Source organism: Psammomys obesus, unplaced genomic scaffold, assembly GCF_907164565.1.
Source record: "Psammomys obesus unplaced genomic scaffold, mPsaObe1.curated_primary_1811, whole genome shotgun sequence".
In the NCBI taxonomy this organism is placed as follows: Eukaryota; Metazoa; Chordata; class Mammalia; order Rodentia; family Muridae; genus Psammomys; species Psammomys obesus.
This window is the reverse complement of record NW_026585895.1, coordinates 5,072,449-5,097,583: the sequence shown is the minus strand read 5'-3', so window position 1 is coordinate 5,097,583 and position 25,135 is coordinate 5,072,449. Positions and strand designations below refer to the sequence as shown.

At 39.7% G+C, this 25,135-nt stretch overlaps 1 protein-coding gene across 2 annotated transcripts in view; it reads right to left on the bottom strand.

Annotated features, from left to right (window-relative positions):
* Pde1a (phosphodiesterase 1A) overlaps positions 1–25,135 on the bottom strand; it is a 261,678-nt gene that overhangs the window by 175,997 nt on the left and 60,546 nt on the right. The window contains exon 1 of one of the 2 annotated variants that reach the window (XM_055600526.1): positions 6,535–6,941. The exons of the other annotated variant lie outside the window; for it this stretch is intronic. Within the exon in view, the coding sequence (XP_055456501.1) occupies positions 6,535–6,587 (53 nt within the window). The 5' untranslated portion in view covers positions 6,588–6,941. Of the gene's footprint in view, positions 1–6,534; positions 6,942–25,135 lie in introns of those variants that run through there. 2 annotated transcript variants of the gene reach the window in all.

Sequence of the window (25,135 nt, the reverse complement as noted above, 5' to 3'; positions counted from 1 at the left end):
CAGGCAAAGAACTGAAGAGGCTTGGTTTGTAAATACTGCAGACATCTTTAAAATTATCCCCTGTCTGAAGACCCAGGGGTCATCTTTTCACAGGCTTCCACTGGTGTGACTTTCTACCCCTGGTTTTACTCAGACAAAATCCACAGAAGGCTAATTACTCAAAACCGAAGAATTTCCAGATGATGTGAGGCCATTAGGCAGACTGTTCTATGTACATAATCTTGGTTTTCCTCATTTCAGACATTCCAGATCTTTGAAAAGCCATTTCTAAATCATACCAAACTCCCAAAATAACCTCAAGCACCAGCAAGCTGTCTTGCCTGTGAAACAAGGTGTGCGCAGCTGAGTGAGAGACAATTTCCCATGCTTCAGTCTGCTCCTGGCTCTTGGCTCGCTGGCTGAAATCATTCATTTTGAATTCATCCCTATCATGGCACTGTCCAGAAAACTATATGCATATAACTTCCATACAAGTTGTTGGAAGAAAGTTAGTTCTTCCACCAGCAATGACAAATTAAAATATAGACCAAACTAGAGTGTACTGATCTATAGTTACCACTTAAAATTAGAGCAAATTTGGTGGCGCACGCCTGTACTCCCAGCACTCCAGGAGGCAGAGAGAGGTGGATCTCTGTGAGTTGGAGGCTAGCCTGGTCTATACAGCTAGTCCAGGACAGCCAGGGATACACAGAAAAACCCTGTCTCGAAAAACTAAAAACAAAACAAACAAAAAATGGAGCAACCTCCACTTTGGACTGGAAAACTAAATACACACCACTGTCTAATTTTTTTAAATAATATCCATTACTTGTTTGCATTCAAATGAGCTTGTTTTGCTTTGACTTTCATAATGCATGTTAAAGATCAGTTTGTATCAAGTCCTTGTCCTCTAAATACAATGACCTTTAACTAGGGGCAGTAACACCCTTGACATATACAGCAGAAAGATTAATTTTCAGCAAACACGTCAGGTTTTGGAATAGACTTGTACTATTAAGTAGCTTCGTGCTCCATGGCAGTGCTTCTCGCCCTTCCTCAAGCTGCCACCCTTTAATACAGCTCCTCATGCTGTGCTGACCCCAACCATCAATCATTTCATGGCTACTTCATAACTGCACTTTTGCTACATGAATCACAGTGTAAATATCTGAGAGAATGGTCTTAGGTGACCCCTGTAAATGGGTCACATGCCTCCCTCAAGGGGTCACGGCCCACACGTTGAGAACCACTGCTCTACAGAGCTCTAAACTTTAAATTCATTTCCCAGAGCTGGAGAGACTTCTCAGGATGTAATGTGCTTGCTGCACAAGTACAAAGATCTGAGTTTGGACCCCCAGGACTCAAGGAAAACCAGCGTGTTGCCACATGCCAACTCCAGTAGAGGAGGGAGGAGACAGGGCACTCACAGGGTTCACTGGCCAGCAAGTCTAGATGAAATGGTGTGCTCCAGGATCAATGACTCTCTCAAAATATAAGGCAGAGAACTATACAGAAAGAAAGCTTGCGTCAACCTCTGGCTACCACAGACAAATAAACATACACACACAAACACACATGCACACACACAAACACACACACATACATGCACACACAAACACACACACAAACACACACATACACACAAACACACACACACACACATACACACACATCTTTTTGTAAGTACTTTCCACTTTTAAAGCAAAAGGCAAAAACCTAAATGTAACTATTCTGTTCTTTTATCCATCACCTACATAAAAATTAGCATCCGCATTTCTGAAAACTCGAAACCTAACTTGCCAATGACTGTCTCCCTTGCAAAGTCACATACTTAGTTTCTCTCTCACACTCGCTCTTGTTCTTGCTCTTACTCTCTCTGTTTTTGATTGAGATAAAGTCCCATGCAATCACTATGCCTGACTCTTTCTTTTTTAACTAAACAAATTTATAAACATATCTTGCAGGCAAAAAAATAATAAAAAGATATATTTAAAAATACAGAATTGTGTTATGTTTATGTTATAATTTGTATGTGAGTCACAAGACTCTTACACCCATAGGATAGTGTCTTCATTACACCATTATTTTCTGTGTAACTTCCTGTACTCTGATGAGCTTGTACTATAATGTATTTATTTATTTGTTTCTGGGGTAAAGAAGGTACTAAAAAGATATTTCAATTAAGTAATACCAAATACCTAATTATTTACAAAACAAAAACATCCAATAATACATCATAATTCCTTTAAATTTTCAAGTGAGTTTCATGATTTACACTATTTCTTCAAGCCAATTTTAGTTGTGCCTCAAGCCCTGCAGGAAATTTCAGTGCCCACCTGAAACACCAGAATATGGAACTGAGTTTCATCTGGAAATCTAGCCTATAAAAACTACTGTAGACAGGTGTCCCTCCGTTATAATGTATAACAACCTGAAAGGCGGTCCTCTTTATATCTGGGCTTTAATAGCATGTTTATACTCTGAGCTAAAGACTGGGAATATGAAACAATGATTACACTCAAAAAGATTTTTTGGTGCCAACTGAATGGTAGGTATTTCCAACAAATATGTAACTTATTTTATAATATTTCTTTATAAATCATAAACCCCAGAACTTACCCAATAGACCCACAAACAAAATTAGTATCTTTTTATAGGTTTTCTCATTCCATCCTACTACATTCAACATTTCTATGTGAACAGAACATGACTGCCAAAAACACACTCAGAATTCCTCTGTTAACAGATACTTGTAAAAATAAAACTTTTGAAAGCACATAAAGAGAAGAAACAGCATGTTCTATGGTCTGGGAGGCTGGGAAGAGCTCAGCATGACTTTCATTAGTCTTCGGCCCTGACAGCATTACCCTTCAGTGTCTCAGATCCCAAATGAATAGAGTAGTTCTCATTACGAGGGCTGATGAAGAACTATTTGTGTAATTTGGTTTTGTTTATGACTTTTTAAAATGGTACTCCTAATGGAAAATCACCATCAAAATAATTTACCCAATTTTGAACCCTGAAAGAGGCTCAAAGGTTGTTGCTTACAAAGAAAGCAGACATTTAACCTGTGAGAACCCTTGCATTTCATATTACCTATCCACTTTTATGAACTGCAATGGGAAAAGTTAACATGCAATAAAATCCGGAGAAAAGAATGTGAGAATGAACCAGAAGGTGATCTCAGAGCAAAAGCTCATACTTAAACTCTGCAGGAAAAAGGCATTCAAAGAAGAAATAGGTTTGTGATTGAAGCTTCTTAGGGAAAAACAGAGTTTTCTTGGTATCACATTCTAAGGTTGGTTCATCATGGTAGTGGAGAAAGCTTACTAAACAATATGAATTCGATAACACAGAAATGGTTTCAGCAATTATTTTGCTGAAGTTACACGAGGGTCTTTCATGTGATTGTACTAAATTTTATAACATTAAAATATAAACTGATTACATGCAATAAAATGATAAATGAGAAAGACATACAAGTGCCAGGTATCAGACCCCAAAGAAAAATCCTTTGCTCATCCAGAAAGGGGACTTGAAAGATCTACAGTCATGTGTGTGTAGGAGGTCTCTCTCATTAATGGTTGATTTACATTGTCAATTTAATGACCCTCTTTTTTAAATGCTGAGGAGCAGAAATTTGTGCTGTTGGCTGAAAACATAGGAATATCATCTTGTGATGTTTCCTTCCTGGAAAATTATCATATCTGTACTATTTCCTCTGGAAGAATTGTCTTTCTTCTTTGTAAGCTTGTGTCATAAGGACCTACAAGAAGCATGTGTGTTCAGAAAACATCATTTACAAATGTTTGGGGCCCATCCCAAAGATCTAGAGAAACAAGATTATACAAACTCCTGCCTTGGCCATTAAAGGAGTTTTGCTTTTACTCTTTGCCTCACATAGCCTGAAAATGTGTTTCAGTATGTATGCTCACTCTAAGGAAGTCCTTTATAAGAAGGATTTGATAGCCTTGCCATGTGAAACACTTTGAAAATTCTCAGTGTATGAGAACTTTACATTCTGAGAAACAGGCTCTAAATTACGTTAGATGCTTCTTAATCTAGCCATGAGATGTGTATGCACTACTCCAAAACCTACTTTTTTTCCATTTAATGAATGGTTTTTGGTTTCTTAAATCTACAATGATTGTGTGAATTCAAAATCAACTTCAATTCTATCTCAAAAATTGAATTTAAAAGCAGTTTTATATCGTTTCTCTAAGATCACTTAAGTGTCAGAAAAATGTATCCCTAATATCTGTTTTTCCTGGGATACCATTTCCTCCTGTAGTGTACTGGTTTGAGTGCCCTGCTCACTTATACACGAGAAGTCCTGACTCTGGTAGAGAAGCGCAGGTGAGCTGAGTTAGAGCTATGAGTTTTACCAGGAAAGCCATCCTACCTGAAGAAGTTTAGAATTTCAGAATAAAAGTTCCAGGCCTTACCTGTCTTGCTAACACTTTAAATGAATTATTTATAGGCAGCTAAGCTATTAGGCTACAAAGGGTCTGTTAAATTTATGTGGTTCTTCTGGCGCATATGAAAGACCTTCTCACCAAGCGGACTGACAACCCATGGCGAAGCCCTTGAGACGTAGAGGAAGAGGCGGAAACAGAGTAAGAAAGCTCTGGAGCAGACCTCTGAGAAGAGAAGCCTGAGGAGAGGCGTTCTGGTGAGAGACTCTAGATGATTGAGATGTACAAGGCGTCAAGGTGCCAACGGAAGGAGCACGAGATAAGGACAAAATACCGACTAGAGTTTGCCCCACCTGCCAGCGTGCCTAACACCACCAATAGGAAGCCGATTTCCAACTGTCCTTTCTCTGAGGAGTTATGGCGAATCACACAAGACTCTTATGCTCTCGTCGCTCATCATTGCCACGCATAATAAAAGCGATGACGGTGACCTCGAGGCCGCTCGTCAGTAAATCTTACCCCTACATCTGACCTGTCCTACTCTTGCTGAAATAACCGCCTGGGTGAAAGTATGGCCTCATTGTAGCAATCAGAAGGATTCACCCCGATCACCAGAAGCATGAAGCAAAATCTAAGTTCATTGTGTTTTATTGTGATTATTAGGGGAAAGCTTAACTTTTACGAAGAACCAGGTTTTTCTATTTAAATAATGTATCTCTAAGTAGGGTGATGTCCACCAGCAGGTAAGACCTGAGCATATTTATGAGGAGTGAAAAGAATTTGGCCTAAAAACCACCTACCTCCATCCCCTACACTCCAGCACGGCACATAATGCACAGAAAAGAGGGCTAGGTAGGCCTGCCTCTGTCCGACCACCTGCCTACTGAACAAAAAGTAGTTTGCTGCTTGAGCCATTCGTGTAACTACCAGGAATTTGAGAGAAAAGAGAGACTTGTTTATTATTATATAGGTTACTAACTAATTATATAAGGTTGGAAGACCTCTGAGATAAATATGCACTTTAAGGACAGTTTTGGATTTTTGAGCAGTTATGGTTATAGCAGTTGCTTTACAGTATTTACATACTTAAGTAAATATCAATCATACTTAAGTCCATACACATGGATTTAAGTATAATTTACCTTCAAAATGTTTTAAACAGATTTACATTATAACTGTGCCAAGTGTTACCAAGGTATACTATTTCTATTAATGAAACTGTAATAGTATTTACTTAGTACATAAGATGACAATTTTTGTAATTTCACTCTAAGATCCACCCATATTCAGGATGAAGTAATAACAGGAGTCTGTTCAATGGATTTCTGTTACTCTAGATTAATCCTAGTTCAACGACTAGAAGCCGCAGCTTGAGGCTAGTGCCTGCTATTTAACATTTACGATTTTTGCATACTTACAGTCTTTGTGGGAGATAATACAAAGCTGACAGTTCAGTCCTTTGTTTTAAGAAGCAGAAACTGTTCATTTTCTACCTACTTAAAAACTTTTAATTTTCAGTGCTGAATTCTAAAGTACGTAACAGATAACTAAACAATCAAGCTAAAACAAATAATTAGAAATCATTGCACCCCCAGGAAAAAAAAAAAGCGTTCCCCATATACACACACACACACACACACCCCAAATAAACCTTCTATGTGTTACAGTCCTCTTCTTTGCCCTAGTCTTTCCTAAATGCTTGCCTAATACTCCCAAAAGATCTAGAAAATGTACACTCCAGTACAGTAGCTATCAAATTCAAATTTATCTCAGCACAGAAACCCTGCCCTTGAGTGTAATCAGTTCAAAGAACTAAGGACTGTATTTTCCAATTCGAAGAGTGTGCAGCTGCTCACTCAGTAACAGGGAGAGATTGCACAATGCTTCAAAAGTTTTTCCAGTGCTATGTCACTCATGCGATTGAATAGCTAAGATGTTTTAAAAGCATATTTTTGAGGAATTGATAAGAGCTTGTGTACAGAGATTCGGGAAGTAGCAAATAAAAGGATTTCTTGTGTCTGCATGAAGTTACACTCTGCTGTTCTGCCGCAGCTTTAGTGCCACATTCCTCAGGTTGAAGATGAAGAGAAACCACTGTGGCTGAGAGCCCTGGCGCCACCTGGGATGCAGCAGGACTTACCTAAAGATGGGTCTTTGGAGATGCTTCTTCCTGATTGTGACATACTCATCCATTTAAAGATGACGGTTTAACTTCTTCCTGGAAAGTGCTCCAGAAACTCCAGGGAGGGAACCGTGGAAGCTTATCCTGAGCTATTGTGCTGTAAGGAGCCCAGAGGAAAAAAGTGGTTTCCTCTTTCTCTTTTTGGGTGCTGGGAGAAAACTTCCCTGTTCTCTGCCAGCTGGGCAGTGTGTCCATAGAGGCCACATAAGACAGGCACGTCAGGGCACTCCCCCACAGAGCAGGGTGTGCAAAACCCACCAGAGTCACGCTGATACAGGCAAGGGAAACAGCGGAGACCCTCGGAACCGGAAAAAAAAAAAAAAAACAAACAAACAGAAACCTTCCTACTCCGAGGGACACCCAGGTAGGAGCTCCCCTAAGTTACTGAAGCCATGAGAGCTCCTTCCTCATGCTGGTCAAACCGGCGAGGCTAAGTCCCTCCCTGTCTTTAAAACAGCCCGTTTCTGAGGCTCAACTTTTTTTTCTTCAAAATAAAAGTTGCACAGCTGGCTGAGCAGTCCCAAGTGAGTGCCCTCCGCAAGCCAGTCCTGTTGGAATTGAAACTGTGTCTGAATAACTGCAGACGGAGCTCTGGAGCTGCACATCTGGCTTCAAGGGGCTGTAATTATCTCACCATCTTTAACTCACGTTGAATGAAGTGCGGGATAAGACACCCTTTTGGACACTCACAACTTGATAATCTATACTCAGGCTGAGGTCAAAGATGCCGTTTTAGTTGGGAGAAGTCCCTCAGTGTGTTGGCCAGAGTCCAGAAGTTAGCAAAACAAGAGTTGCTCAAGCCTATTAGTGAAAATGTACCCAGATGCCTCTGTCCTCAAGTGCAGTTTCCCAACTATGAAAATAGCACCACCAAAGAGAAAACAAAACACGAACAAGGATACACATACATAAATAAACAAGCCCAAATTATCAGAGTGCCTAAGATTTTATAGTGTGGGGAAATTTTTAATTTTATAACAATAAAAGGGAAGACAAATAAGTAGAAAAGATATTGTGAACAAATTTGTGAGCATTGTTTCATTAGAACCCGAGGCTTTCACTCCATGAATAGCCCAAATTACAGAGAACATAAATCCTAGTTTTTCAAGGAAACTTATTTTGAAGACTTTCCTGAGTTGTTACTTAAGCTCCTGACAGACCAGGCCAGAGGTTCAGTATATAATGAGCCATCTCAGAGCATGATTAAAATGTTTTAAAAGTACATGCCATAAAGGAAAAAGTAAGGTGTAGGTGTGGCTTTGTTTGAATGATCCATCAAGAGCTGGATCAAAAGTCTCAAAGGCAGGGAACCATTTGTAGCCATGTGCAAACGGTTCAGGGAAGTAAGGCCACCTTTTGCTTGTTATCACTAAAGAGATAGTGATAAAGAGAGGAGACATATAACAACCACTGATTTTATAGAGAAGTTCTAATCCGTGCCAGGAAGTGAAAAGCAGGCCGAGAGGGCATTGAGCCAAAATAAGATTAAGGTGTGCAAGTTCAGCTCTGTCTTCCAGTGACCACGGGACAAACTTCTTGCTTGTCTGGACTCCAGTTTCATTGCTTATGAAATGACACACCTATGTGCATACATTTGCAGAGAGCTGTCTAAGTCAATGTGCCATCGTTAGCAACAGCACACAATCATGGATTCCCGTGACTTCTTACATGGCCGTGACTTAGCATGGAGACCATTCAAATCCAGGCCACAGGCGGACCTGTGTAACACACCCTCTACCATAATCATAGGTGTTGGCTTTCTTTGTCACATGGAAAGCACGTAAAAATTAACACATTTTAGACTTTTTCCTGGAGAGACTTTCTCATTAGTAGTGGCTGTATGTCTCTACAGTAATGGCTTACCTCTACAACTCTTAATACGACATAAATATATCTCCAAAGAAATAGGCCAAGGAAATAAATCATAAGCTTAAAACTTAATTCCATCTTCCTTTCTGCTGAAAAAATGTAACATGCTTCTTGTGAGATGGCTCAGCAGTTAAGAGAACCTTCCAGGGAATCTGGGGTTGTTTACCAGTACCCACAGGCATCTGGGAACTCCAGCTCCTGGGGACCTAGTACCCTAGTGTGGCCTCCACAGGCACCTACACACTGGACACATACATATATGTGCCCATGTATGCATGCATGCCCCTCACACACATACAAATAGAAAATAAACTTTAAAAAATAACATGAGATGATTTTTTCATGACCGTAATGAAAAGCAGTCAACACGATGCCAATTAACATTTAGCCAAGTTCCTTTTAGAATCAAGTTACTGTTTGCCTTAAACTCAAGACTCCATTATGAACTGAAGAACTTAAAGGCTGTTTAAACTGACCACAGGAAACCTAATCCAACTTTCTTTGAATTCAATTTATATTCTTTTCTGTTCATGTAGGTGTTTAAAGGAGACAGGATAGACTCACATTTATGTTAAGCACAATTTTTAAGCCCAAATTTCATCCAAAAAGAGCAATGACAATATGCACGTAAACTGACCACCCTCCTAAAACAAATTTTAAAATGTGTTTTTTTCATTTATTCACTTTTAGTGTGTCTGTGTCTCTGTGTGTGCGAGTGTGTATGTGTGTGTGTGTTTGTACACATTCATGGTCAAGAACATGTCGAGAAGTCAGAGATTAATTTGCAGTAACTGATTCTCTTCTCCCACCATGTGTATCTCGGGGACTGAACTCCGTTCATCAGGCTAGGCAGCAAACAACTCTACCAGCAGAATTATTTCACAGGGCCAAAGTATATACATTACAGATTACAAATTCTTTAATTTACTTTTTTCAAAGAGTATTTAAATTTGATTTTGGGAAAAGTAGTTGCCTTTTCTAACATTCAATTTTAATGTAGCCTTCAATGAGATGAAAAGCTCTGTTGGTTAAATTACAGAAACATCTCACTTTCATTAGCACTTCCATCTACACAAAATACTGAAAGCTCTTCTACACATAACCAGGCCAAATCGCTTATAAAACAGGCCAAATATAATTTAAAGTTTTTAAAATAGGACTGAGGTCAGAAATGGCATTTGTTTTTCTTAATGTGATAAATTAGATGAAGCTTGTTTTGCCTAACATTACAAACACACACACTCTCAGACACACGTACACACCACGTAACTGTCCACAAGATTACACATATACACACTTCATATATGTGTGCATGCAATTGCATGCTCACACATGAGACCAACCTGACTCAGCAATGTCAGAGGTGATCCTGAGTGTGTTAAGACTCTTGACTGGCACATCCATCTTAACTAACGTGTTGTGTGTAGTGAAACACAAGGATCCACCCTTGTGACCCTTCCAGACAGAAGCAGCATCACGGTGTTGCCTCTTCGTCACCATGGAAACCAGATAGGCGTTTGTCCTCTGCTGTAATGCCGAAGTCCCAGACACGCAATCTTAGGAAGACTCTGGGTTCTCTGCTACCCAAACAATAGGAAATGAATTTATCCACAAATGGTCACTTTATCTACATAAGTGTTAAGTCACTGTGGTCTGACATGAAGGCTGTGCTGTTATTGCTTTAAACAGAATTTAATGAAACATAGTATCAAGTTATTTCAGGAAGTGTTAAGTAGAGGGGAAATAATATTTCCTGGAAAGGAAAGATCGAATGGCATTTTCGCTTATATTAATGTATTCACATATTATTTTTGCTTAAAAAGTCTGCACCTTTCACTTCCGTTGTCCCGCCTTTCACCACGGTCAAAGGGACAGGGACGTTGGATGAGTCATTTCCAATGTTTCATTTTGCTTGACATATCAAGCATGAAAGGTGAGGTGTGCATGTGATACTCCCTTGGAAAATCACCTAGATCTTGAGTAAAACCCCAAAACAGAAACAGGAAAGTGTGAATTGCATGCTTGGCTTTCACGGGTATAGGCACAGACTTTGCAGCAGTCATGGGACCATCTCATGGTCAGCTACACAAGAGAAAGGACGGGGCCACTTCTTCCTGATGGGCTAGCCTGGTCTCTGCTGCTTCCCTTCTGAGGACAACTCGCCTCAGGGGATGAGCAGGAATCATCCGCAGAGAACACAGATCTGACCCATGCTTTCCAGAGAAATATCCACAGCCTCCACATTTAAGTCATTTTCAAAAATTAATTTCTTGCTACAGATTTCACAACTGGTTAAGAATATGAAATTTGGGGGCTGGAGAGATTTCTCAGAGGTTAAGAGCACTGGCTGCTCTTCCAGGGGTCCTGAGTTCAATTCCCACTAGCCATGTAGTGGCTCACAACCCTCTATAATGAGATCTGGTGCCCTCTGCTGGTGAGCAGGCATACATGCAGGCAGAACATGGTATACATAGTAAATAAACTTTTTTTTTTTTTTTAATATTCTGGCATTTGAGCTCAGGGGTCTCTTTCCTGAGCCACATCTGTTTATTTGGTTGTTGCAGATTTTCCTCCTACTTTATGGTAGAGAAGTCACTAGTCAGAGTTCTTTCTAGTCTACACTCAACCTTCTAGAGAACTCTGGAAAAAAAGAAGACTCACCTAACCTCTCCAGGCTGTAGCCTTTCTTCTCATAACCCCAGACTCTTCTTAAACATTAAGACAGTACCTGTTACATCACCAACACTTTGTAAGAGCTAGCCCGAGAAACCCTTCCACAGATCCTTATGATAATCAATGGCACCAACCAACAAATGCTTCTTACCAAGATCTGAGTGGAAGCTGCCTTCTGTTATAAAAAGTCTTGGCCTAAAGTCGAGGATCATGGATTCAAATCCTAGACCTAACAGCAGTTTTGTTTTGTCATGTTTTGCAGTGTTCTAGGTGTTGTTGGTTTCATCATGAGCCAAAACAAGAAGTTGGGCTACCTATCCTTTGAGATACTTTCCTGCTCTGACACTCCATGACTCTCTCACAACCTCTGGGATAAACTGTCAAGTCACTTAAATGCAATACACAACTAAGAGTAGACTCTGTCGTCACTTTTATCTCCTCTTAACCATGATCACGTCATATGTGCCACCAGAAGACTCCATAGGATCAGAAATGTACATTATTCAAATAGGAAAGTAAATTGGGGCATTTGTAGTTGTTCTGCCTGAAAATGTTCTACCATTTGTCTCTTTGTCGCTTCAATCTGGAATGAACCTTCCAGCTCTAAGCAGGACAGAATTAACACTTGTCCTCCCTGACATATAACTACGCTCAATAGTTATTTGTGAAGTAAATGAATATGTAAATGGCACGGTCATTAATGCCACTCTTCATCTCATTTCAATAAAGTTTTTTTTTTTTTTTCTAAAAATCCAGTTACTTCCAGTAAAAGATTTCTTTTACATGCCGCCTTACTCTGAAGCTGCATCTGAGTTGAAGGACTGGGTTTCTGTAACATGGAGGGGGCAGAATACAGGCGGCCTCAGATCACGCCTTCAGGTGTTTGCTCTTTCTTATAATCTCTGATCTTTGCAACAAGGCCTCTTGGCCATCTAGTCACTTGACTTCACACAAATGTCCGAGGCTAAATTCTGTGGCTGCTAAACTTACTTGACAATTAAATTCACTCTCTGCTCAGTCAGTCTAAGTTAGTCACTCTTATCCTAGGAAACTTGTGTGTGTCTGCTATCTCAGGTAGAGCTCTGCAGAAGCAATTATGCCTTTGAAGTCTGTGCAGTGTCCTTCATCCATAGCAGTGAGAACACTAGAATAGACTTTCCCTGTATCACCTGAATCCTAAAGTCTACACCAGACTAATAGGGCTACCTGAGCCCTATATCCACATAGGCCCTGAAGGTCTGGGACCTATCATTTTGTACTACAGATTTTCCTCTGTGATACTTAACTTACTAAATCACAGTGAAATCCCATTTGCTTCAGACTTTTACTCCCAACCAAATATATTTAAGGTCCAAATACTCTGACTACTTGTACAAATCACCTTACATCTGTGAATTCCATCCAAGACTTGGTCAGGTAAGAAGATAGATGCCTTTCTATCTCGCAATAGATGCAGTAAGATGAAGTAGAACACATCTTACCTCCTGAGTACCTATCATTCACTATTAAACAAACAAACAAACAAAAAAGGAGCAGAAATACTTGAGGACATTAAAGTCTAAATGCCTTGGTCGTGAAAATTACACAGAGCTTGGGGAACTGTTTCTGGTGTGAACAAGGCCAGGGTTGTAAGAACATGAGTTTTCAATGGATTTATGAGCTCCATTTGGCTATCAAAGTGAGCTGCTTATTTGCCTTGCCTTTGTCTTTGCTGATGTCAGTCCCACCCTTGCATGAGGCAGATGAATGCCTCTGACTGACAAGAAAAAGGTCACAGTCATGGAAAGGAAAGAGGAAAAAAAGCACACTGCTCCCATTAAGTTACGAAACCTTATTCATTTAAGTGGGTGCACACTGATGACATCACACTGTGACATTAACATCTGTCCAATCAGCCCCCAAGTTCTTGCTCCCCATCTCCAAACTGATCTTTTGACTCACTTTCTTTTAGTTTCAAGGCACTGTTCTTCTCATGCATCCATATCTTTCCTGTCTCCTCCATCCACACAGGTCCCTTCCCCCAGAATATTTTGCCCTGCTCCTTGCTCTGATTTGGGCTGCCTTGACACCTGTGCAGGCAGATGCCTCTCCCAACAGCCCACCTCAGCTTTGTAAGCCTGTAACAAGCCTTCCTTTCCTCCCAGCACCAAAATCCATGTCTGTGATAATCTAAATAACTATTCGTGCAAAAACTTATCCATCAACACTCCAGAATGCAGCGAAAGAATGCCTAATCCTCCTGGCTCTATCAGAATAAAACCCAATTAAATTATACAAAAATGACATCTACCTCATGTATGTGACCATGTGTTCCTAAAAATGGACCTGTATCAATTTCCAGTAATGTTTTGAGACCTTTTCTAATGCGCAACGTGTTTTAATTTCTCATATTTCTTTATATCAGAAGTTTTTTGCACCTGAGAACAGGTACGGTGGTGTCTTGGTCCAGTCTGTGCTACTATGACATAAGGCCTGAGACTAGATAATATGTAAAGATCAGAAATGTATTCTCTCACAGTTCGAGAAGGTAAGACGAAGATCAAAGGGCCTCCACCTGACAGATGACAGAAAGCAAGCTAACCACGAGCTGCTGCCACCATGCGAGGAAGAGCTCCCATGGCAATCACCTCCTAGAGACAGTGATGGCCACGCCTAAGTTACAGAACATGGCAATCACCTCCTAGAGACAGTGATGGCCACGCCTAAGTTACAGAAAACATACATTCAGGACATGAGGATAAAAATTGACAACACATTTGAGAACGGCTTTGTAAATGGTTCTCGGTTTGACTAAAAATGTTGGTTACTTTGGGAGAGACAGATTTTCTCTGATAACAATTTTGAACAGATTCCCTTCACTTGCTATCAGACCTATGGTTTAAAATTAGTGTGTCAGAGGTCATACTTTCTTGAATAAGTAAGAAAGGTCAGTTTGTGGCAAGGAAAGCTTTTTTTTCCCTAGTTGGCTAGATGCCAAATCTGTTGTGTCCATCGCAAAGTAAAAGAGTAGAGGCAGGTCAGTTAAAGTTTGATTGGCTCCAATTAACATTCCTCCAATGCTGCCAAGAAAGGACTTCCGTGGAGTAGTGTGACGTTCCATGAAAACATCAACAACAACAAAGGAAATCATTTAAAATAGACTCTCACAGCCAAACACCCACTGCTCAGTGTGGAATCAAGCCATACATACATAAATCTACTGTATGAGGAAATAAATTTTATATATTATAGTTCGGGGAACTATACACAGGAGCATCCTCAATGTAAAATTTCCTTTGAGTGAGAGAATTAAAACAGAGATGGCTGGACAGGGTCTTGAAGGATGAATAGATCCTCAGCAGGTAGGCCCAGGAGGAAAGGCTAGAAATTTTCTTAGGCCTATCCACCAGGCAACAGTGTGTAGCCGGGAGCACACATTGCCCTGAAGAGCTGAAGAAACTTCCTCCCTCATACTGGAAGTGAGAGAAATGAGCCTTGAGCGTGACAGTTGAAATCCATGTGAGTCAGAGGTTTTATCACTCCTCAACCCTGTCAAAGTATTCTTATTTGGAATTCTTCAGTCAGTGGAAAATTCTTCAGAAGCGGCTTACAGGGCACTGCTCCTCAGTGTCCCAACTGTAAAGTCCATCGCTCACTCATCAGCTCAGCTCAATACTGAGTCATCATCACCAGCCTTATTCCATATTTTAAGCTTGGTTTCAAAGTGACTCTAAATTCAATTAATGTTTTCTTTCTTCAAATTTGTCTCAAGCTTCCAGTAATGACTGTGAGTCAATGTGCAAAACTCTAACCAAGAAATAAATCAGTGTCAATAAATGGAAAGTTCCCAAATGCTAACCTATTGGCTTCTCCGGGCATTAAGAGTTCCACAGCATTAGAGATGGCCATGACTCACACATGACTAGGAGCAGCCACTGATTTTCATCATTTGGAGTTGGGAGGCATGGCAATCAAAGCCAGGGCTTTATGCTGCGAGGCAAGCACCCTCTCAGCTTTTGACTGTCAGGAGAATGTACAATGGGTTCTAAGTACCCAAATGTATAGAAGTGGTCACTACCCTCGCTAGCTTACTAGAGCAAAAAGATGAGTTATTAACTGGAGAAACAGTAAAGAACATATGTATGTGTAGCCTTACATCTATTTCTGCCTCAAATAAAAAAAAAACCCTCCTTTTGGCTTCAAATTTTCTCACTTGTACTAAATATGTTCCTCACTCCAAATCCATGTAACAACCTTTCCTTGCCAAACCCATCTCCAGAATCACCATATTTTATAGCAATTCATCATTATGACTAATCGTTCTCTAGCATGTTATAGTTAACAAAATAATTTGTACGTCCACTTTATTAAGCTCTGAATTTAAATTCCAGCCAGTTTCAACTGCTGATCAATGCCATTTCCTAAGCCCAACTCTCAACACATTGGCCACTGTGTCATGTGATATATGACCCAATACCAGAGAAGAACGCGAGAAATCAGTCTACAAAATTCTACATCACTTTCAACATTATGAACAGTATGCCATGGGGTCCTAGAAAACGATCTTCCTTTATCCACCATTTCTGTTTGGCTCAGTAGGATGTGTAGGAGGAAGACAGTTGGCTCATACTGTCAGGCATTTGACACGCAACACTCTGAGCTCCACACACACTCTTTAAGTACTTCCACACGGTAGACTTTAGAAACAAGAAACCTACACCGCATGTTCAAAGTCCGCAGTGCTGTTACAGTACAGTCATGGGGTTTGTGTCCTTCTCTTTACTATCATTTTACCCTCTTTCTACAATACCAACATCTCTAATAGCAGCTTTAGGAAGAACGCATCTGATTCCCACGTGGCTACCACAGAGCTTTGGACTGGGTCAGAGCACTGGTGCAGACTTCATTTCAAAGACATAGTGGCTTGTCTTGCATCATCTCTGCGATACATGCTCCACGATGTCGGTGAACGAGTGAAGGGAGTACAGCAGAACACTAAGCATGTAGAGGCATTTAGGTCTGTATCTCACCATTTGCTGCTGAGTGGAAGTAGATGAGCAAAACTTCTGAACAAAACACCACTGAGAAACTCTACAAAAATAGGTTAGAATAAAAATAAAGACAAAGTTTTACCTCAACTTTAACAATGGCTTCCCAATATTAAATTTTATGTTAGTGATGGAATTTGGTCTTTAAAATCATGTCCAAAGCAATTCAAAGCCAGATGTAGAAAAACTAAGACTAGACACATACCTCACGCAGCCCAAAAATTTACTCAAAATGGAGCAAAGACTTTAACACAAGTTCTGAAATGCTGATACTGTTCAGAGGAAAGGATGGGCAAAGCTGGGTGAACAAAGACAACACTAATAGACATGCCAATGAGCAGGAAAAGCCCACAAGACCTCACCCGTACAGGAAGTGTTATAGATAACTAAGGAATTTGGGGAGAAGAGGTGGTCTTCCCCTGGGGAGAACAACAATTGATTATCCAATACCAAATGGTCAGCCCTGAAAACACACATGCAGATTTCATTACACAGACTAACATTTAGGAATGAATATGTATATACATATATACACATATACATATATACATGCCACAACAACTAGTAAAAAGTTTAAAAAGAGGCTATTAATTTGAAGGAGAGTGGGTGAGCAGAGGAGATGGTTTAGATGAGGAAAAGGGAAGGGAGAAATGTAATTGTATTATAAAATCTCAAAAATAAAAAAAAATCAGAATAAAAAAAAACAATAGCATAGACATAGTCATGGATTTTTTGAAAAACACCCAAATAGCACAGGCACGTCTGTTGATATTCTCCTTGTTCAGATTTGGACAGCCATGTTGGTGAGACTTTATGGATGTAGCCATTTGCTGAGCACAAACTGCGTGCTGCGTACTTCCGATGGCTGTACAAGCTTACTACAGTGATTTCTCCCAAACCAAATGCAGACATAAGGCAGCAACGCCGATGTAGTGAGCTAACGGGCTCTGCAGAAACCAAAGGAGCAAGACTTCAGCCCAGGGCTGCTGATCTCCACAGCCCATGGCCTCAGGAACAGTTTCTCCCACTACTGGCCTTGCTGCCTTTCCTCTAGCCCTCAGCACCAGTCTACAGATTTTAGCATGATTATCCTACATTATATGACTAATATCCACTTATGAGTGAGTGCATACCAAGCCTGTCTTTCTGTTTCTGGGATACCTCACTCAGGAGGATCTTTTCTAGTTCCATCCGTTTGCCTGCAGATTTCATGATCTCCTTCTCTTTGAGAGCTGAGTGGTAGCCCATTGTGTAAATGTGCACAGTTTCTGCATCCATCCTTCAGCTGAGGGGCATCTGGGCTGTTTCCAGATTCTGGCTATTACAAATAAAGCTGCTATGAACATGGTTGAGCAAATGTCCTGGTTGAATGGTGGGGCATCTTTTGGGTATATGCCCAGGAGTGGTATAGCTGGATCTTGAGGCAATGGTATTCCCAATTTTCTGAAAATACACCAGAATTCACTTTTTAAATTCTTAATTTGATTTTTAGAAAATCAAGTCCCTGCACCAACCAGTTAAAGCCCGTGGTCCACAAATTTCCTTTAAACCTTGATTTCTATGGAAAAGCAATTGTCCTGTGTTTTACTGGTGCAAAAAGTACTGTATATTGTATTATAAAAATCAAAGAAAATCAAAGCTACTTTTACTACATCCCAGGACGTTATCATCAGGCCTCCGAAGGTCAGTATGATGGAGTGATGGCAGGCTGCTGGCTATAGGTAATGCTCATCACAACACACAGGCAGGCACTTGTTCTTGCTAGCTATATGCGGACATGACATATTTCATTAAATTACAGTAACATTGTCTAATAAACGCCAACACATTTTCCAGGTCATTTTTATTTTTGTTTTTAGAAAATTAACATATTTATTCTTTTTAATTTTATTATTTATTATTTATTACAATTTATTCACTTTGTATCCCAGCTGTGGCCCCTCCCTTGTCTCTTCCCAGTCCCACCCTTCCTCTCTCTTTCCCCCCTATACCCCTCCCCTAGTCCACAAATAGGGGAGGTCCTCCTCCTCTACTATGTGATCCTAGCCTTTTAGGTCTCATCAGGACTAGCTCAGTCTTTGAAGAACGCTTGTCATTTTTTTAAAAATGCATATTACAAATAAAAATGCTGATATTTGGGGAAATAAACAAACTATGCATAAAATTTAAGATTTGCATTCAAAAATGTTATATAATTTGATTTTTCTATGTTGTCTGTTTCCTAGTATTATTTGTCTAAAAATACTGTTGCCTAAACATTAGCAATGACAGTGTTGCTTCAGCCTTTTTCCCTCCCAGACAAATGTTCTTGAGCACCAGATGGCAAGTTTATTCTTACACATATAAATGTCCCCTTACACAAAATCATTTCATATAGAAAATAACCTTCTGAACAAGCAGTATTGAGAGGCATGATTCCAGATGAAAAAAAGGGAAATCAATATATATCTTATGTCTTGGGTAGAAATTGAAGGTATCAGTATGAACTATTTTATATTTATACATATATGTAGACTTGCCTTTGTAGTGGCCATTGAAAATCTTCCCTTCCACTAGAAGACATGGACAGTACCGCTGCAAAGCTTTTATACATCTTTTAGGTCACCAGTCACTGTGACTTCCCTGCTTGGTTTGTGCAGGATTGAGGGAATAACTCTTTCTTGTAGTCTATGCATTTCTTTAAATCTGCTTTATTCAAAATGCAATGAATAAATGAATAGCGATTGTCACACTTAGAGAAAGTACCACACTGGGGAGTGATCTTATCTGTCTGTATCTGCATTTATTTGATTTTACTTACATATCTTTGCTTGGAGACAGTCTTGGTTAGTAGTTAAGTCTTACTGAAATTTACTAAGTGGTTAAAACTGACCTCAAACTCACCACACCCCCAACCTCAGCCTCCTCGGTGATGGGAAGACGGGCATACACCATCACACACTGTCAATCCATATTTGGATGGATATTTCCTGCTCTGTCTGTTAACAAAGTTTAAAAATAATAGTAGTTCAGTAGTAATAAGCAGAGTTAGCCTCAGCTTCTATAAAGGGTTTTCTACTAATTCTTCTTAATAGCCTATCTGCACACACACAATATGTAGTTAAGAATTTGAAACTGTTATTCCAAGAGAATATCTTGAGGAGTTACTCCAGTACTCTTATTTTCCATTTTTTTTACAAAACTGGGAAAAGGAGCAGAAAGCATGGCTAACCCATTGGGGTTTCAATTGCTAAAACAGTTCCAAGATACACAAGTTAAACTTGGCATACTTTGGATTTAGCCCAAAACAATGTTTTTATTGGCTGTGGAAAATGGAATTTTAGACTATGCTAGGCCATACTACAATTATGTTTGGAAATGCCTAATGTGATGGTTGAGCATTCAATGTGGTTAACTAAGTTTATGTCTGCTGCAAGATGATGGATGGTGTTTCCCTCAGCACTTAAGGCTAGTACACACAAAAGGCCAGGGACTTAGCTTTCTAACACCATTTACTGGAAACATAAAAATGTAAAGATTTCCAGAAGACAATGGGGAAGTATAAAAGATCTTTCTTCTAAATATAAATATTAAGATCTCAACGGACTGATTAGATGGCCCAAAGTCAGATTTTTAGTGATATAAAAACAAGAGTAAAACAAATCACTTATTTTATGCCTTGAGCTATCTCCTTAAATATAAACATTCCATTTTCCCATTTGATACAGAATCAAATGACTTTATTTTTCTTCTAAAAAGGGCTTTTTTTTTAAGTTTTATGAATGCTGGTGATTCCCTCAAGCAGAGTTGAAACTTGATATTGTTTTAGAAAGTTGATTTAAGAGTTTAAAGGAAAATACTTTAGACCAATAAAAATCAAATTAGCTTCAGTGTGAAAATTATACAAAAGGAAAAAATCTATAGAACAAAAGTAGAATTCAAGCATTTAAGCAACATTAAGCTAATGTATTGTATTGCCTTCAGTGGTATTACTTAAATTAGTTTCTGCCTAGACAATACATATTTAAATATTTCTTCGCTGAAACTGAGTTTTCTTCCACTATTAAAACTTATAAATATTTGGGCTGTTTTAATGGTTAGTGAGTATTTTCTTTAACCCTCAACTCATGACTTGACATTTCCATGACTGTGTTCAAGGGCCGTTAGCATCAAAAGAGAATTTCACTGAAACTTCATCAAGCAATTAGTTAGGGTAGAAATGGGATAGCACGCTGAGCCATGAATATTCAGTATTTCGCAAGCTCTAAAATGCTAATATGCAAGATTAAAGTACAAGACTTCATTCATTTTTCATTTAAATTGTGCTGTCAGTTTAACTACATCTTCTCAGCTTTTACTACCCATATTAATTTTTAAAATATAATGGTCAGAATAAATTAAGGAAGTGATGAGCAATGGTCTATTTTGTACTGTTTTTAAAAGTATTTATAGTATTTGTTTTTCTTCCGATGGTAGGGATCAAACCCAGGGCCTTGAGCATACCAGGCAAACTCCACATGTGGCCTTATGCCCAGCCCTTTGCAGTCTTTGAAATGCTTACCAGAAAAAAAGGAACACATGGTTAGAAAATGCCCTGCCTGCAGAGCTGGTGGGATACTTAACCCATTTCGGACTGAATACCAGAGAAGTCAAAATTCAAGGTTCAGATACCACAGGACAAAGATAAATTTATCTCAGCTACTGCTCATGTAAGGCCATTGCTGCTGACCACAAGTAAAATCAGGTCAGGCAGCACACGTACATTTTACTGCCACCAAACTTTCTAGGTACCTCTTTCGGTTAGGAGTGGCTGCTACAGATGGGAATACAGTTGAGAAGAACTCTGCCCATGTTGGCTTCAACTGCCTAGAGTCACCTGAGGAGGAAGTCTTAATTAAGGACCTGCCTAGATCAGATTGGCTTGTGGGCATGACTGTGGTGGTGGTGGTGGTAGGGGGTGTTGAGGGCATTCTTGATTGTTGAGGTAGGAGGCCCCAGTCTATTGTGTGGTACCATTTCCTAGGCAGTTGTCCTGGGCTGTGGTGAGAGCTGAACTGCTGCATCCCTTGGCTGTGAGTTCTTCACAAGTAATGCTGTGTGGAATAGCGAGCAGGCCTGTCTTCAGGGTCCTGTTTTGAGTCCCTTCCCTGACTTCCCTCAGTCATGGACTGTTACTTGAAAGTGTAAGCCAAACAAACCACTTCCTTCCCTAAGTTGCTTTTGGTCAGTGTTTTGTCACAATAAAAGAAACCAACATAGAACAAATTCCGTGTCAGGTTTAAAAAACAGATGACAGATACGTCCAAGCAAAGAGTAATTGTCCAGATTGAATATTTGCTTTGTACATGAAAATGGGAGGAGGAAAAACTATTAACACAGTAACTCAGCTTATTGTTTGGTTAATTAACTGTCATATACGACACAGGTGCAATCTATAGTTCAAATGGTTAAGAGCCTTCAAGTGATTCAGCAGCATTCTCCAGTGTGGAACACAAATCATGCTCTCTGGAGTGACCTTCTTTGGCTTTCAGTCCCAGAGTCTATTCCAATAATATGTGTGATACCCCAGAAGTTATTCAGAATAGTTAAACTTCAGTTCCTTCCCCCTGGGAAATAATCAGGGCTGCTTGAGAACATCACTGCTTTTCAAATATAGATGATGATAAATAGATACATAGATAGATGACAGATAGATAGATAGATAGATAGATAGATAGATAGATGAAAGATAAACAGATAGATGATGACGAAGATAGACATTTAGACAGAGAGACAGATGATAGATGATGAAGATAGATGGGTGGATAGATAAATGATGATGAAGATAGATGGGTAGATAGATGGTGCACGCATACATATATAAATGATACAGATAGATTATAGATGATGCATATATAGATACTAGATCATATAGATACATGCATATAGAGCATATAGATAAACATATATCTATGCACAATGAGTTTCTATCTTAGTCTATACATAAAATCCAGAATTGTAATTAAACAGTAGTTGAGCTCAGCATGATGGCCATTAGGAAAATGTTTGCTGTGAGAACCTTTCATTTACAGGCACAGATACACAGACCCAAACATGCAAACACACACACACACACACATACACATACACACACACTACACAGTACACTCCTTGTTCATATATTATTACAACGTATTTCACCATGTAACTTTTAGTGTTCTTCACTATCCTTGCGCTTAATTTTGATGTCAAATTTTCTCAGGTCATCTATGAGTAGGGTGGAGGCGATCAAAGAGCCAGCCACTGAGTTATGTCAGAGACAGCCCCTGCTCCCCTCACTAGGTAACCCACTTGGAAACTGAGCTGCCATGGCCTACATCTGAGCAGGTGTTCTAGGTCCTCTCCATATATGGTCCTTGGATGGAGTATCAGTCTCTGCTGGGCCCATATTTGTTGGTGCTGTTGGTCTCCTTATGGAGCTTCTGTCCTCTCCAGGTCTTTCTCTCTCCCCCTTCTTCCATAAGACTCCCTGTGTTCTGCCCAAAGTTTTGGTGAGAGTCTCAGCATCTGCTTCATTATCCTGTTGGGTGGAGCCTTTCAGAGGACATCTGTAGTAGGCTCCTGTCCTGTTACCTCTCTTCTACCACTTCTGGTACCTACCCTGTTTGCCATTCTGAATGAGAATTAAACATCCTCCCTAGGATCCTCCTTGTTGTTTAGCTTCTTTAGGTCCATAGACTTTTGTATGTTTATCTTGTATTATATGTCAAGTATCCACTTATAAGTGAATATATACCATGCGCATCTTTCTGCTTCTGGAATACCTCACTCAGGGTAAGCTTTTCTAGTTCCATCCATTTGCTTGCAGATTTCATGATTTCCTTGTTTTTACTTGCTGAGTAGTATTCCATTGTGTAGATGTACCACAATTTCTGTATCCATTTCTCAATTGAGGGACATGTGGGTTGTTTCCAGATTCTGGCTATTAGGAATAAGGCTGCTGTGAACATAGTTCAGGAAATGTCCTTGTTGAATGGTAGAGCATTTTTCAGGTATATGCCCAGGAGTGGTATAGCTGGATCTTGAGGTAGAACTATTTCCAAGTTTCTGAGAAACTTGATTGATTTCCAACAGGATTATATAAGTTTCCATTCTTACCAGCAATGGAGGAGGGTTCTGCTTTCTCTATATCCTCTCCAGCATGTGTTGTCACTTGAGTTTTTGATTTAAGCCGTTCTGATAGGTATGAGTTGGAATCTCAGAGTTGTTTTGATTTGCATTTCTCAGATGACTGAGGAGGCTGAGCATATCTTTAAGTGTTTCTCTGCCATTTGATATTCCCCTGCTAAGTCTTTGCTTAGCTCTGTACCCCATTTTTTAATTGGATTACTTGGTTTGTTGCTGTTTAACTTCTTGAGTTCTTTATATATTCTGTATATCAGCCCTCTGTCAGATATAGGGTTGGTGAAGATTTTTTCTGAATCTGTAGGCTGTTGTTTTGTTCTGACGACAGAGTCCTGTGCTTTACAGAAGCTTTTCAGTTTCATGATCTTAGAGCCTGAGCTCTTGGTGTTCTGTTCAGGAAGTTTTCTCCTGTTCCAATGAGTTCAAGGCTCTTCCCGACTTTTTCTTCCAACAGGTTTATTGTGTCTGGTTTTATGTTGAGGTCTTTGATCTACTTGGACTTTAGTTTTGTGCAGAGTGATAAATATGGATCTATTTGCATTTTTCTACAGGTAGACATCCAGTTAGACCAGCAACCATTTATTGAAGATGCTGTCTTTTTTCCATTGATGGTTTTGGCTTCTTTGTCAAAAATCAAGTATCAATAGGTCTGTGGGTTTATTTCTGGGTCTTCTATTCAATTCCATTGATCCACTATTCTATGCCAGTACCGTGCAGTTTTTATTACTATTGCTCTGAGGTACAGCTTGAGATCAGGGATGGTGATACCTCCAGACCATCTGTTGTTGTACAGGACTGTTTTAGCAATTTTGGTTTTTTGTTTTTCCATATGAAATTGAGACTTGTTCTTTCAAGGTCTGTAAAGAATTGTGTTGGTATTTGGTAGGAATTGCATTGAATCTATAGATTGCTTTTGGCAGAATGGCCATCTTCACTATGTTAATCCTATTGATCCATGAGCATGAGAGATCTTCTGATATCTTCTTCAATTTCTTTCTTCAGAGACTTGAAGCTTTTTTTAAACAAGTCTTTCACTTGCTTGGTTAGGGTTACACCAATATACTTTATGTTTTTTGTGGCTATTGTGAAGGGTGTTATTTCCCTAATTCTTTCTCAGCCCATTTGTCTTTTGTATACAGGAGGGCTACTGAGTTCGTTTTGTATCCAGCCACTTTACTGGAGGTGTTTAGCAGGTAAAGGAGTTCTTGGAGAATTCTTGGAGTTCTGGTAGAATTCTTGGAGTCACATACTTATACTAGCACATCATCTGCAAATAGTGATACTTTGACTTCTTCTTTTCTGATTTGTATCCCTCGATGTCCTTTAGTTGTCTTTTCTTCCATGTTCCCTCCTGTCTCCTTCTAGATAACTGTCAACTATGTTGATTCTCTCTAGTGGCAAGACTCACTTTCTACTACAGAGTGCAGCCTCTTAGGCCCATGTCAAAATTTCCTACTAGACTTCTGTAACATACACAGTACTGATAAATTGTTATGTATTGCTTGATCTCATTGAGAAGCTGGCCCTGGCAGTACAGTTACTTCCCTATTTCAGACTCAAGCGTATTTATCTCAAAAACTTTTCCAAGACAAATTTTTCCTTCTCCTGGACTGAGCTGGTCCCTTTAACTTCCTGACTATGGCAGAGCAGGAGAATACAACAGAAGCACCTGAGAGTGAAAACTTGGGAACAGCTAGAAGGCAAACTGTTTCTAGGAGACGTTGGTATTGTTTATCTCACAGCACAAACACGCCTATGGTAGGAAAGAGAAGGTGGAACTTCAGTCAGGGGAAGCTCACGCCGGAGAAGAAACCCAGAGAGAGACCATGCCTGACTGTTTCAACTGC